General features: G+C 40.8%; 1 protein-coding gene across 1 annotated transcript in view; it reads right to left on the bottom strand.

Moving 5' to 3' along the window:
• Positions 1–1,707: 1,707 nt before the first annotated feature.
• The window catches only part of wapl.L (WAPL cohesin release factor L homeolog), a 54,985-nt gene continuing 42,147 nt past the window's right edge, over positions 1,708–14,545 (bottom strand). The window contains exons 15-19 of the mRNA XM_018225510.2: positions 13,642–13,800; positions 5,642–5,849; positions 3,934–4,022; positions 3,619–3,714; positions 1,708–3,229 (exon numbers count right to left, since the gene is read on the bottom strand). Of these exons, the coding sequence (XP_018080999.1) occupies positions 3,164–3,229; positions 3,619–3,714; positions 3,934–4,022; positions 5,642–5,849; positions 13,642–13,800 (618 nt within the window). The 3' untranslated portion in view covers positions 1,708–3,163. The remainder of the gene's footprint in view (positions 3,230–3,618; positions 3,715–3,933; positions 4,023–5,641; positions 5,850–13,641; positions 13,801–14,545) is intronic.

The following is a 14,545-nucleotide window of genomic DNA, read 5'->3' on the forward strand; positions in this document are numbered from 1 at the left end:
TCCTGCTAGTCTAGGTGTAAAACAGCAAGTACCAAGATGATACAAAAAATCAATAGTTTAGGTATCAAACTTTGCAGTAGTTCCCCTTTAAATAAACTTTTAGGGTCTGGCCACACGAGCAGATTCAGGGACATTACTTGCCCCAGCGACAAATCTCTTCTTCTTCGGGGCGACAATCTCCCTGAACTGGACTCCCCCGGCTAAAATGAAAATCACTTAGGGGAAGGCACACGCCGTTTTCCGAAGTTTCCTCATGAGGCAACTTTGGGCGACTTCAGAAAACAAAGCATCACGAATGCCTTCCCCCAGGCGATTTTCATTTTAGCCGGCGGAGAGCAGGCAGTTTAGGGAGATTGTAACCCCAAAGAGATTTGTCGCTGGGCAACTAATCTCCCCGAATACACTCGTGTGGCCAGACCCTTAGTGTTATGTAGACTGTGGAAATCGAAATTCTTATTTGGTCTTTGCTTTTTTTTTTTGAAGTTTAACTGCCATATGCTTTAATGCATTCAATTACACCAGTAACTAGCCATCAGTGTGATGAATAGTGGAAAGTTGGCCTGTTTTTTGGTTTTTAGGGTCAATCACCCAATATTATTTTCAGTTGCAAACTGGAATAAGGCTTAAAATTTGTAAAAACGAAGACCAACTGAAAAGAAACTTAGGACAGGCCCATTTAAGCCATATTACAATTTACTTAAAGGAAAAGTGCCTTTTACAAGCAAGGTAGCACATTCCCAGGACAGAAAACCTATTATATTTCCAAGAAGACATAACCCACAATTTTGGCATAGAGAATACCGAATACCTTAAGCATAAAAGATCCATTCAAAGTTCTCGTTGCCTGAGGGAATATATTACGGATTCAAAGAGGAAAAACACAATGCAGCCCCCACCCTCATTAAAAAAAATAAGAAAATTGTAACTATAAAAAAAAAAAAAAAAAAAAAAAAAGGAATTTTCTTTTCTTTTTCCTTGTTTGGGCAAGGTGCGATGCCTTTTCCTTATGGCCTGTGATTACAGAAGAATATGTACAGTGTGACTTATTGCCTTCATTGTTGCTTGTAATAATAAAATCTTAAATACTACTGGCATATCAACTGTTCCTGCTTGGAAAATCCGAAGGACTACATAAAATAAGTGGAGCAGCTGTGTCTTTTAAACTAAATAAACCTGCAATGTATTTGAAATAAATGTTTAAAGTCTCACAACACCGACATAAGGTTTTAAAGAGGTTCCATTGGTCTAAACTGTTTTAGCTGTGAATGATCAAACGGACGGTTCACTCATTGGAAACGGAAAATGTATAAACTGCCTACCAGTGTTATATTTGAACCGAATCATAAAGGAAAAACAAAATGCTAAATTTACTGTTCAACAAGTTATGTACAAAATAAGTTTGCGACATATAGATAGCGCCACTCTTTGGGAAAAAAAATTAATTGTACTTGCTCATATTCACCCAGTGAAGAATGTACACAACCCTCATATAACCTCTCCTATTTGCCAAAATTGTAACAATTACAATTATGGGTATGAGTGCAAAAACAAGGTTAGTTGGTCTAAAAATTACTCTTAAAAGTGTATATCCTTTAATAACAATTTTCATATAAATATTGTAAGAACATCTGAACTATTTGTACACGATAAAGCCTATGTGAAAGGGGTACTTGGCCTTTATTTACCCACTAAAACCTTTTAATTTAAGCAGAGAAGCACACTGTTTCTCCTGCCTTTAATATGGCTTTTTCATTTCTTTGCTTTACATTAATAAGCCACACTCTAACTGTCATGTTTCTGGTGCACAAAGGAGGAGCTATAAAGAAAAGAAAAAAACCTTAAACTTCTGGTAAAATATTCCTTCAAGTTTGGGTATTAGTCCCAAATGTTCACTTTACTTTTTAAACATTCTAATAAAATACTGGTATCTCTTAAAATAGATCCTAGCCAGTGAGGTGGAGAAAAAAAACAACTCTAGAATGACGGTGTTTTTAACTGACTTTCAGCATAAAGACTGTCCCAAATGTGGACTATACTGTAATTTAAAAACTGCAATTCTTTAAGCACTAACCAGTCATCCACTACTTTATCAAATCTGTTTTGTACTGCAACAATTCTCCAGTTCTGCCAGGGATGAACACACAATATTTTTGTTGCTTAAAGTATAAGAATGTACTGCAAAGAGTACCAATTCTATACAGGAGGAAAATGAAGTCCCTGAAAGTTTAAACGTAGCAATGGCATCTCCCTACTTATTTAAAGAAGTCCAAGATGACACCTGAGATGGACTACTGAAAAATATAAAAATAGATCCTTATTAACTAACTGGGTAGGTAATGTACAACTGAGCTTTAGAGGTACACAAACATGTCCGAATGATTTTAGATGGTATTTCTGGTAATTTAAGGATATTCAGCATGGTGCAGAAAAATTAACATAATTACATCAGATAGAGCCATCAACACACAGAAAAAAAATTCTTAAATTATAGAAAAATAATGCATGTACAGAATAGACATAAAAGTAGACATAAAAGAGTAAAACAGCAAGTTTAGTTAGGATCGGAAGCTACTAGTAAAAAAAGCCAAATATCTTAAAGCAAACAAACCTAAACATTGTGTTTGTTTTTACAGGATCTTGGATGCATTCCTTAATGAAAGCTATTCCAAAGACAGAAATTAAGACCAAAAACAAAAGCAGGTAGCTGTCCAGTACTATGCGACACAACTATTTGGACTCATACCAGCGGCGTGGCTTTTGTATCTGGCTGGTATAGAATGCAGTATTTCAACAGTAATCAGCAGTTGCACTCATATCAGCAGCATTTTTTTTTCTTTTTTCTATTTTTCTTAACTGGTCCTGACCCAACCCTTCCCAAAGAAATAATGAACCCTGTTACTGTACTCTAAACAAACCAATACTGCAATGCACAAACTGCCTGATTTCTAATGAACTCTCTGCCGCACCTCGGTTCTTCATTCTGAGAGTTACAGCAGTCAACAGATCAGTATGAGAAATAGGTGTGGAGTCATGTCAGTCTTTCAGATAAAGTAGCACAGATGAATAATCTCAGTGCATCTTTAGGGACTTGTTGCATGACTTCTTCCTTTTTAGAGGGATATATCCAGCATAAAACATGAGCTTGCAGGTGGAAAGTCAGCGCTCAGCAGTGCTCCAAATACTCAATAACTCTAGAGATAGACTTCTGCCCCGTTGTTCCAACAGCACACTATTAAAGAGACAAAAATAAAGCATGTAAATAGACTAAAAAATTAATAGGAATTGTCTTCCCCAAATACCATAAATTGGGCATGTTATATAGTTAGTTATTTAACTGTTACACAAGAAAGCTCAGTGCATTTTTCCTACAGCTACTCTAATATATGGTTATAAGGGACAGGGCTTTATCATGGATTTAATATTATAGTGAAAACAAGTGATAGCGAATGTGGCAAATACAAATTAATAGTTAAGATTATTAAAAAAGCTATAATAATACAAACAGTTTGCCAGGTGGCACAGAGGTCAAAGGACACTCCAGAGGTCACAAGGAAGACTCAAACAAAGGATCCCACATAGGACACTCTTAACCAAGAGATGCCCATGGATTCTACTTACTGTAAGATTCATAAAACTAAGAAACTTCTTAAGCATTTCTGTCATTATTGAAAAGTCTCCTTCAGGTAAATTGTCCCGCACAGTAGTAACATTGATCTGAAAGACAAGGTTGTAACAAATAGTATTAAGAGTGGCTTAGCTTTGGTTATCTACTGCTAAGATACAAAAGTAGTTGGTATTATTAACTGTTGAAAGTCATGGTAAACATTTTACTGGCTTCTGTTTATATGAAAATAAAACTGATTAATGGGGTGGAAATAATGCTTGCTCTTGCAAAAGATGTTCTATGTGACATAGAAACCTATGAGCACTAACCGGGCTCTCCTGACAAAGACATCCCAGAAGTAAAGCAGTATAAGAAGCGACAATAGTGTCTTCCATGTGCTTCCCTGCATGCTGAAGGGCTGCAAACAAAAAGGGCAAAAACAAATTATATTTAATCAACTGATATTAATACATTATGAAGATTCCAGCTATATAAATTTACAAATGCATATGTCATGTCTGAAAAACGTCTGTATTCATTATTCATTCTTCCAACTATGGCAGTGAATCCAAATATACAACAAACTTCAGTGTATAAAAGTAGTTTACTTTCATCCAGCATTTGTAAAAAGTGAGTGTGTGTGAGAGTGTGTGAGAATTAATAAAGCTGTAGATGTAACCCTTGGCAATGAGTTAGCTTTGACCATTCAACTACAGCAAGGCAAATGAAAGCAAAGTCCTGAGCGGTTGCTAAGGCTTATGAATTACTAATATTTACTATAGATTTGTGGATTTCCATCTGTGTTTCAGAAACTCCAATTTAATTTAGGGCACTACAAGAGGGGTTGATTCAGGGTATTTTGTCCCAATAAATCTGTTTTCAAATTGATATTGCCAGAGATCATATACAGCATTTTAAATATCCAGATATTAAAAAGTCAGAACAAAAATGTTAATTTTGTAAAGCCACAATGATTAAACAAACCTCAGATAAAAAGTTTATCTTTTTTATATATATATATATATATATATATATATATATATATATATATATATATATATATATATATATATATATATATATATATATATATATATATATATATAATTTCAAAAGAATGTACATCAATTCAAACTTTCCCTGTAAGACACGTGATTTTTCAATGCTAAATAGTTGAAAGCCCTGTGAGATATAGCAGAAAGACTACAGAATTGAAAAGCCTTGCAGAGCTATAGTTCAAATGTATCACCGTAAGGACAAATTTCTTGTCTAATTTTGTGTTACATTTCATGCAGGCAGCATTTGAATGGCCGAAGCTGGATGGGCAAAGTAGAAACAGCTGGAGAGAATAAACTAAGCAACATAAATCAGGCACAATGACCAATACATGAGAAGATGGCAGTTACAACAGGTAGTATGTTCTGCAAGTTTCTTTGGTACAACAGAAGTGACAAAACAGAATTGCAGTGCGACAGTTGATTTTCTATGTGTCTGCAGTACAAATACATTAAAGGGATTGTTCACCTTTAAACTATCTTTTAGTATGATGTAGAATAATATTCAGAGAATTTGCTATTGTTTTCATTTTCATTATTTGTGTTTTTTTTAAATTATTAGGTTTTTATGCAGCAACCCCTCCAGTTTGAAATGTCACTAATCTGGTTGCAAGGTGCCAAATTACCCTAGCAACCACGCCCAAAGTTGAATAAGAGACTAGAATATGAATAGGAGAAGGTCTGAATAGAAAGATGAGAAATAAATAGTATCATTAAATAATACATTACTGGCCTTACAGAGCATTTGTTTTTAGGGTCAGTTGCCCCCCCCCCCCATTTGAAAGCAGGAAAAAGTCAGAAGACAGCAAATAATTCAAGAACTATAAAAAAAGAAAACATGAAGGCCAAAAATGTATTTAGAATTGGCCATTCTATAAAATACTAGCTAACTTAAAGGTGAACCACCCCTTTACAGTAATTATGTCTTAAAAAAAAGTTCAGACATCAACGATCTCTCTAGAATGTCTTTATCTAGACAGACCTTTATTAAGATCAAGCTCTTCATCCTCCTCTTCTTTCTTTTCTGGTTCTTCAGAATTTGGGCTCTGTTCTGCAGAAACCCACTGGATTTCCCCTCCAGTTTCCTGCCATTGTCCGCTCTTGTCTTGTTGTGATGTTGGAACTTCTTTGATCAACTCATCTGTCTGACTTTCTGCTAATTGGGCTGCACGCTCACGCTCTAAGAAAAGCTAAACAGCATATAGCATAGTGAGAAATTTACCCAATTACTTATATGGAGGCTGATCCAGAGAAAGGAAACCAATTTGACCTCAAAAAAGAAATTACATCTTGAAAATAAATAGTGTCAAAAGTGAAATGAACCACGTTTTTTTGGGGGGATTTGTAATGCATAAGGCTTTATAATTAAACTAGTATATTCTAGTTGATTGGCAACTTAGGGACTGGATGGCGACACTCCATGTGATTTTTATGACTGCTAACTCCAAGATCCCCAAAAGGATAACTGCATGTGCCCCACCAACACACAATTAAAAAAGTGGAGGGAAAGAGGCAATGGTAATAGGACTCACTTTTAAGATAATTTTAAAAGTTTGCTTCTTTATTAGCATCTTATCAGGAGACAGGGAAGCTTACAAAAATACAATTTTAAAGTCTTGTGAAAAAATGTACTTTGCAAATAGTTCCATCTGTTTATTATTACATTGTACTGCATTTTAAACTGCTCCTGGTTTCTGCAGGCAACAATTATTACATGTTTTCTTACCACTGCCTGGCTGACAGCATATTAATTGGACTGCAGAATATTTATTACATTTGTGAATGATTCATAAATAACTAAAATAGTGGCTTATACTAGACGCAAATGTAAAGAGGGAATGCATTAGACGTTGCTTCACTGCATTTCTCAAAAAGAGACTTTCAGACCTCAAAAGAAGAATGTCCTAGTCTATTTTTCATTAAAAGCGTGCAACTGTCGGTACTTCAATAAAGGGCAGTGAGTAAAAAAAACTGCAATGGAAAGAGTTTTCTTCAACATAAGCAAGCAATATCACTTCTACCTATCCTATGTATATAATTTGTGCTCTACATAATTGCTTGCTGTCATAGCATCTCTTAATGGGAAAACCAGTTAATCCTTCTTAAATAAAAGGGATAAATCTCCATTAAGGTTATACTAAAAGTATTCTGGGAGAAAAAGCCAAATGGAACAAATCATACCTATTTTAAAAAAGAACTTTTAAAAAAAAGTGTTTAGACAGCAAGTATAAAAGGTTAAGGTTCCAGGTGCTTAAGATAAATTTGCTGATAAACACAAATTGGGTTAGCTTGTGAACTAAAAAAATACAATAGGTTATTAGTACAAAGACATTCTCTAGCCACCTGTGTACAAGCATCTACTATGTCTACATCAGCAAATTAACGAATACTTCAGAAAATTAATGAACACCTGTCCAGCAACAAGGTTTTAAATGAATGAAGCAGCAAGCTAAATGCCTTTATAGATATCACTGTACACTTCTGTCACTTCTGTAGGAGTACCTCATAATAAATGTAAATATTTCAGGACAATGTATGCTGGCAATTTACAAATGTCTCACCAAACCTTTAGACACTGAATATATATTTTATATGATCCATAACCCTAAAAGAAAAAGCCACCCCCAATGTGTACCCTCCATGGCGGTGATATGGCTGTCCAAGAACCTCTCAAAATATTTCCTACTCTCAAGGGGTGTCCAAAATACATCCCTCCAGCAGTTGCAGTGGGGCTTGCCTCAAAAGTGAAACCACAAATAATGCACTGAGGTCCGATCTGAAGGAAAATCCATTAGATTTTTAGAGCAATGCTTTATGGGCAACAGAATACTATGGCAGTGTAATTTTTATATATTTGTAACAATATGGGATAGCAAGAGTAGGAAGCCTGAGAACTACTAAAGATGGCTCCTGGGGGGAAAAACACATCAGCTGAAAGTGTGTGCATGGGTGCTGGAAGATTAGTTCAATGGAGCAAAAGGGTCATACATTGGATATACCAGGATTTGGTGCATCTCTTTTTCCATTATATAAAGAAAATAATAATCAAAGCGTAAGGGCCCTTTAACTGACCAATGCCCTGGAAAATAGTTAAAACCAGTGTCTGAATGAGTGAAACCTATGGGGAGATGATACAGAGCGATTAATGTATGAGGGTAGGGGGGCGTGTCCAAGATGGCGGCGTGATAAGACGGGTTTCGCTGAGCTCCCGCTTCCCTTCACAATATCCGTCACATTACCCGGCACTATTAAGTTTTCTTGGACCTACCGAGTCCCTTCTTTGCACGGAGAACGCCTGGAGGAGCCTTCATGATGAAGAAAGGTGAGCCGAAAACCAGGCGCGAGCACAATGCTAAGTTTGATCAATACCTGACGCCCTCCCAAAATGGCGGCGGCGCCCAGCAGGCCGCGAAGAGGGCCTCGACCTCGGCTGCCTCCACCAGTACACCGGTGGCTGCGGAGCCGGATGGTTCTGCGGAGGAGCCTACTATGCTGCAGCTGCTTACAGCGATCAATACCAACACGGCAGCGCTCCAAACGAGCACAGCCACGCTTTCGGAGCGCATTGATGGGATTAAGGTCGACATTTCGCTGCTGCGTCACGACCTCCAAAATGTCAGAGATAGAGTGAAGGAGGTTGAGACACGTGTTGGGACAGTGGAGGATGACACCAGACCGATGCGAAACGATATCCAAACCCTAGTACAGCAGCTTAAACAAACCCAAGCCCATGTGGAGGATTTGGAAAATCGCCAGAGGCGTAACAATATACGCATCATCGGCCTCTCAGAGAAGGAAGAGGGCGCTGCTCCAGAACAGTATGTGGAACAACTGCTGCTGCAACAGTTTGGGGCCAACACCTTTTCCTCGCAATTGGTTGTGGAAAGAGCGCATCGTGTCCCTGGCCGCCCCCTTCCACCTGGGGCCCCCCCGAGACCGCTTCTTGCAAAACTCCTAAACTTCAGGGACAGGGATGCAGCGCTAACTGCAGCTAGGCACAAGGGGCCTATAGTGATTCAGAATGCCACTGTGTCCTTTTACCCGGATTTTTCTGCAGCCCTACAGAGGCAGAGGGCGACATTTATTGCGGTAAAGAAGAGGCTGCGAACCCAGCAGATGATCTATGCCATGATGTACCCGGCGCGTCTCAGGGTCCAAGATGGTTCGTCCACGCACTTCTTCACTACACCTGCAGAGGCTAACGACTGGCTTGATGAGAAGGAAGCGAGAGGGAGAAGACACGGCTCACCGCCTCCCCAGAATGGGTAATTCCTGTTTGGACGGCTCCATTCATCACTACTCTGGAGCCCCAGGCTGATTCCTTGGCACTTGTCGTTTTGAGAGCTGTGGCAAGGGGGTAAGCATAACTGTGGAGTTTCTACTCTATTTTTTTTTTGGCATCCTCAGTTTCATGAGCAATGGGTATGCCCCGTACTTTCGGATGGTCCATGGAGTACTTGAGTACTATGATCCTGATTGCTGCGGACGGTTTTCACACCCGCGACCCCTCTTTGCTTGTGCCACTTAGGAGATCCTACTGTTTGCTACTGTATAACTTTGATATGGCTCTTTAATTTGCCGACACATTCAGGAAGGGATGGGAGCTCTCGGATGGAGCTCTGTGTGCCCACCCCTCCAAGAACTTGGAACCTCCCCCGTGGGAGCAATTTTTTGCCATAATTTTGTTATGGGTATAGGCCCACCCACGTTTGGGACCGGGCAGGGATGGGAAAGTTATGTTTGTATTTTGTATTATTTTTCCCTGATTTATGTCTCCCCTACCTCCCCCCTCCCGCCCGCCTGGGATCACGCATCGTTTATTGTCCTGTATTGTACTTATAAGAATGGAGAGTAATCGTATATCTGTCATGTCCTGGAATGTGAGGGGGCTGAACTCCAAATATAAGAGAGCAGCAATTTTTGCCTACCTTAAAAAGCACCCACCCACTATCCTCTGTCTTCAGGAACCCACTTAGTGGGACAGAAATTATTAGCGCTTAAGAAATACTGGGTGGCACACTGTTATCATGCCCCTTATTCAACATTTGCTCGTGGGGTGTCCATACTGGTTCGGAAAGGCGTTCCGTACCAATGTTTGGATACGAAAGTAGACCCCCAGGGTAGGTTTGTAGTACTCCACTGCCAAGTCTACACTACGCTGCTCACCTTTTGTGCTCTCTATGTTCCTCCCCCTCTCACGCTGGGACTCCTGGAATTGGTCATGGGGAAGGTTATTGAAGTCCCGCTTGCCCCCATGTGTATATTAGGGGATTTTAACTTAGTAATGAACCCCCTTCGAGATAGGATTCCCCCAGGTCAGGGTGCATCCTCTACTCTGGCCCGTTGGGCTAATCCCATGGCCCTTGTGGACCTCTGGCGACTTAAACACCCTCAAGGGCATGAGTTTTCCTGCCACTCGACAACCCACAGGTCTCTCTCCAGAATTGACTTAGCCCTAGGAACCCAGGACTTTCTTCAATTTGTTGCCGATGTTCAATTGTTGCCTCAGGCCCTATCTGATCATTCCCCTTTACTCCTGACACTAGTTCTCCCTGGCCGCCGGCAGGCCAAACAGTGGCGCCTCAGTCCACTGTGGCTTCGCGATTACACAGTATTGGGATGAAAACAGAGGCACAGCCTCGCCTAATATACTTTGGGATGCCTCTAAGGCGGTCCTCCGAGGTAGCTTAATCCATATCATAAAACGTTACCGTAGATCCCTGCTAGAAGAGATTTCCCACCTTGAAAGCGTATGTGTAGATACCCAGAGAACTCATGCAGCAGGCCCTACGGATGCTACCTATCAGGGGATGCTGCGGGCACAGCAGGCCCTTTTGTTAAAGCAGACGGAGCTTACTAAGAAGGAATTACTATATACCAGGGCGAAAAGAATAGTAAAGTGCTGTCACGACTTTCCAAATTCCCCACAGAAACTATAGCAGTACCTAGACTGATGAGACAGGATAATACGGAGGTAACGGACCCTGACGGCATAGCCCTAGAATTTGCTAACTACTACTCTAAGCTATATGCGACCAGACTGCAAGTCCCCAAGGACCACATTCAAGCATACCTTTCAGGTATACCCCTTAATTCCCTTGACGCCCAACAGAGGGATTACCTGGATTCCCCGATAACGCAATATGACTTAGTTTTGGCCTTACATGACCTTTCCCCGAATAAAACCCCTGGGCCGGATGGATTCCCGGCTGACTGGTATCTAGCCAAAGCCAAGGCCCTAATCCCCCACCTACATGCCACCTTAATAGATGCCCAGCAGAGGGCCCTCCTCCCTCAATCTATGCAAGAGGCAACCATAGTGGTTATACCCAAGGAAGCGGGATACCCTGACCAATGCGGGGCGTATAGGCCAATATCGCTCCTCAATGCTGACACAAAAATTTTGGCCAAGGTCCTGGCCACCAGATTAGCCAAGGTCATCACCACACTCATAGAGCCTGATCAATCTGGGTTTATGCCACAAAAAGCAACTGACGTTAACATTAGGCGGCTGTATGCCAATTTGCAAATCCCACATGACAATAAGGGACAGAGGGCTATTCTATCACTAGACTGGGAAAAGGCCTTTGACTCAGTAGAGTGGCCATACCTATGGGAACTTTTGGCAAAATATGGAATAGGACCTACTTTTATAAAATGGCTCCAGATGATATACCACAACCCTATCGCCAAGGTCAAAGTAAACGGCATATTGTCCCCTGCTTTCCAACTCCAGCGAGGGACGAGGCAGGGATGTCCCATGTCCCCTCTGCTTTTTGCCTTGGCGATAGAACCTCTAGCTGCTAGAATAAGGATGACTCCTACCTGTAGGGGTCTGCGAGTGGGTGCTGTAGAGGAGAAAATCTCTCTATACGCCGATGACGTCTTGTTGTACTTCCAAGACACAGGTCCGTCTATGGATGCTGCCATGCGAATTATACAGGACCTCGGTAAATTTTCGGGTTTAAATGTCAACTGGCGGAAATCTGTATTGTTCCCCCTGGATCGGCCCCCTGCTCAAACGATATCCCCACGGCAGGACTTGAAAGTGGTTGATACTTTTAAATATCTGGGCCTTAGAATACACAATAATTTGGCTGAGTTTATCCATTTGAATTTGGACCCAGCGATTCAGCATTGTACGAGGGTGCTGGCTGCATGGCAACACCTGCCGCTTACGCTATGGGGTAGAGTGGCCCTGTTTAAAATGTTTTTTCTTCCGAAATTTTTGTATCTTTTTCGTAACTGCCCGATTCACATACCAAATACAGTTTTTCGCAACATTGACAAGGTGATGACGTCATTTATTTGGAACAATAAGGCCCCCAGGATTGCCAAAGAAACTCTATATGCCCCTTTGGACAGCGGTGGCCTGGCGCTGCCCAACTTGAAGGCCTACTACTTGGCAGCCCAGGCTGCCTATGTTCATTGGTGGCTGGTGCCTAACGCAGAGAACCCTAATATGCAGCTACAGGCTTCGTGGTTGGGGTCGGTAGAGGCATTGCGGAATGCTCCTTATAGAGCACATGCCGATCTCCCCAAGGAACTGGCAGTGGTGACAACTACCCATAGGGCTTGGCTTTCCGCTCTCCATATGACAGGGGTTGACCCACCATTGCTCTCCCCGAATTTGCCACTCTGGAGAAATTCTACTCTGATCCACTTTACTGACCTCCCCAACTTCCAAACCTGGCCACTAGGGGGCATTAAATCTCTGTCTGATGTCTTAGAGGATAATATGTTTATATCTTACACTGTGCTTAGAGACAGAATGACGGTTCCTAATCTGAGACTCCATGCATACTTTCAATTGAGGGAGGCCTTTTTGTCACAGTTTCGCTCCCAACTACTGGTAACCGAGGACTACCCACCGTTGGAACTAGTCCAGACGGAAACGCCAGCTAAATTGGTATCCCGTATTTATTGGCTGCTGGTTCGTGCCCCTGTGGCCCCGTTCCACCGCACTTATCTTAAATGGCGTGACACTTTGGGAGACCTGGAGGAGGACCAGTGGGAAGAGGTGACTGACAATCTCTATCACTTTTTAGTATCCTCTCGAGATAGACTGATACAATATAAGTTCCTCCACCAGGTCTACCTAACACCGGCTAAGCTACACAGGTTTGGCAGCAGGGCAAATGGCAACTGCCATAGGTGTCAGGCGGAACAGGCCAATTTTCTCCACATGACGTGGCAATGCCCCCACATACAAGCTTTTTGGAGAGCGGTCACAACGCATCTCTCGACACAACTGGCTCTCCCCCCATTGCTTAATCCTCACGCCTGTTTGTTGGGAATTTTGGAGGGAGTTATTCATGGGAAACTCTTACACCTTCTCACTAGAGGACTGCTATATTATGCAAAGAAGTGTATTATATTGAGATGGATGGGCCCTAGACCTCCCACACTGACAATGTGGCTTAAGCAAGTGAATAATGTTCTTCCCCTGATCAAACTTACCTACCTGTCTAGGGGCTGTCCGGACAAGTTTGATAAAATCTGGCGCCCATGGACTGATGCTGAGGGCATTTCTGTTATAGGTGATTAGAACTTGTATCTGTTGGCCATGGAGTACTTTGTATGCATTCTTTGTAACTGATGTACTGTATTTTTCTTGGTCCGTGTCTCCCAGGCGGGAGCATACCCCCCCCCCACCCTCCCCCTTGTCTTGTCTATGAAAATCAATAAAAACTTTTTGGTTTAAAAAAATGTATGAGGGTAGAGGCAGAATACGCCAATTGGATAATAAAAGAAAAGATCAAAGGACAACAGAGCACACTTCTTTCTTCGTTAAATGAAATGGTCATTATAAAACTGTAAAAGAGCAGTTTTATACCCCGTGATTTTAAGTTTCCCCTTATTTTAAATTGTTCTTTTTTGTGGTTTCACCTATATATAATGCATAATACATTTCTCTGATTTTACACCATTTTTTTCTGGTCCTCTGAAAAACATAAAATGTATCTATTAAAAATTGCTTACCAGCACCAATGCTTGGACAGCATCAACTTGCCCGGGCTCTCTAATGGTCTCCTCCCCTTCTCCACAGAAGGAATCATAAGATTGAGTTGTTTCCATGTTCACAAGACAGTGTCTGTTACGAGCACTGTACTCTACTAGATTAATCAGCAGACCTAAGCCCTGATGATTAAAAAAAATATTAAATTAACAAGTATAAACAGAGGAGAACTAAAGAAAACACACAACAAAACAGCTACAGTAAAGGACAACTATATATCTGAACACTATAGGTCTCTATAAATACATGTTGCATAAAACAGCTCATATGCAAAACCCCGTTTCATCTAAATAAAACATTTTCATAAAAATATACTTTTTCAGTAGTATGTGCCATTGGGTAATCCTATATAAAAAAATCCCCACTTTAAGAACTAGGGGCCGCCCCCTGGGATCACACCCTTTACAGTGCACACAAACAAACCAAAATGTTACGTCATATTAGCCAATTAATGGACAAAGTTCTGTCTTTTACTCTGATTTCTAGTCAGTTTATCTCTAAGGGAACAAACAGACCAACACAAAATGGTGGCTCATCGCAAAACATGTAAAAGGGCAATATTTACGGATATCTATATTTCAGTTTGGTAAGATTCTTTACTAAGCCACTAAATATGATATAAATTATCTGTTGGTTAAGTATTCATTCTGGGCGTATAGTTTTCCTTAATGAAGGAAAACTAATCTGATTATTAGCCATACAGTAAGACACGACTGAAATGGTTAGAAATTAATTCTTTTAAAATAGATTAAAGGGAAGTGGGTGGGGGCAATAGTTAAATAAAACAGGCTTATTCTCAAAGTCCAGTAACTCATAGCACCCACTTGGTTGTTAGATTGAACTAGCCTACATACAGAAGATGACAAA

Source organism: Xenopus laevis, chromosome 7L (genome assembly GCF_017654675.1).
Source record: "Xenopus laevis strain J_2021 chromosome 7L, Xenopus_laevis_v10.1, whole genome shotgun sequence".
Classification (NCBI taxonomy): Eukaryota; Metazoa; Chordata; class Amphibia; order Anura; family Pipidae; genus Xenopus; species Xenopus laevis.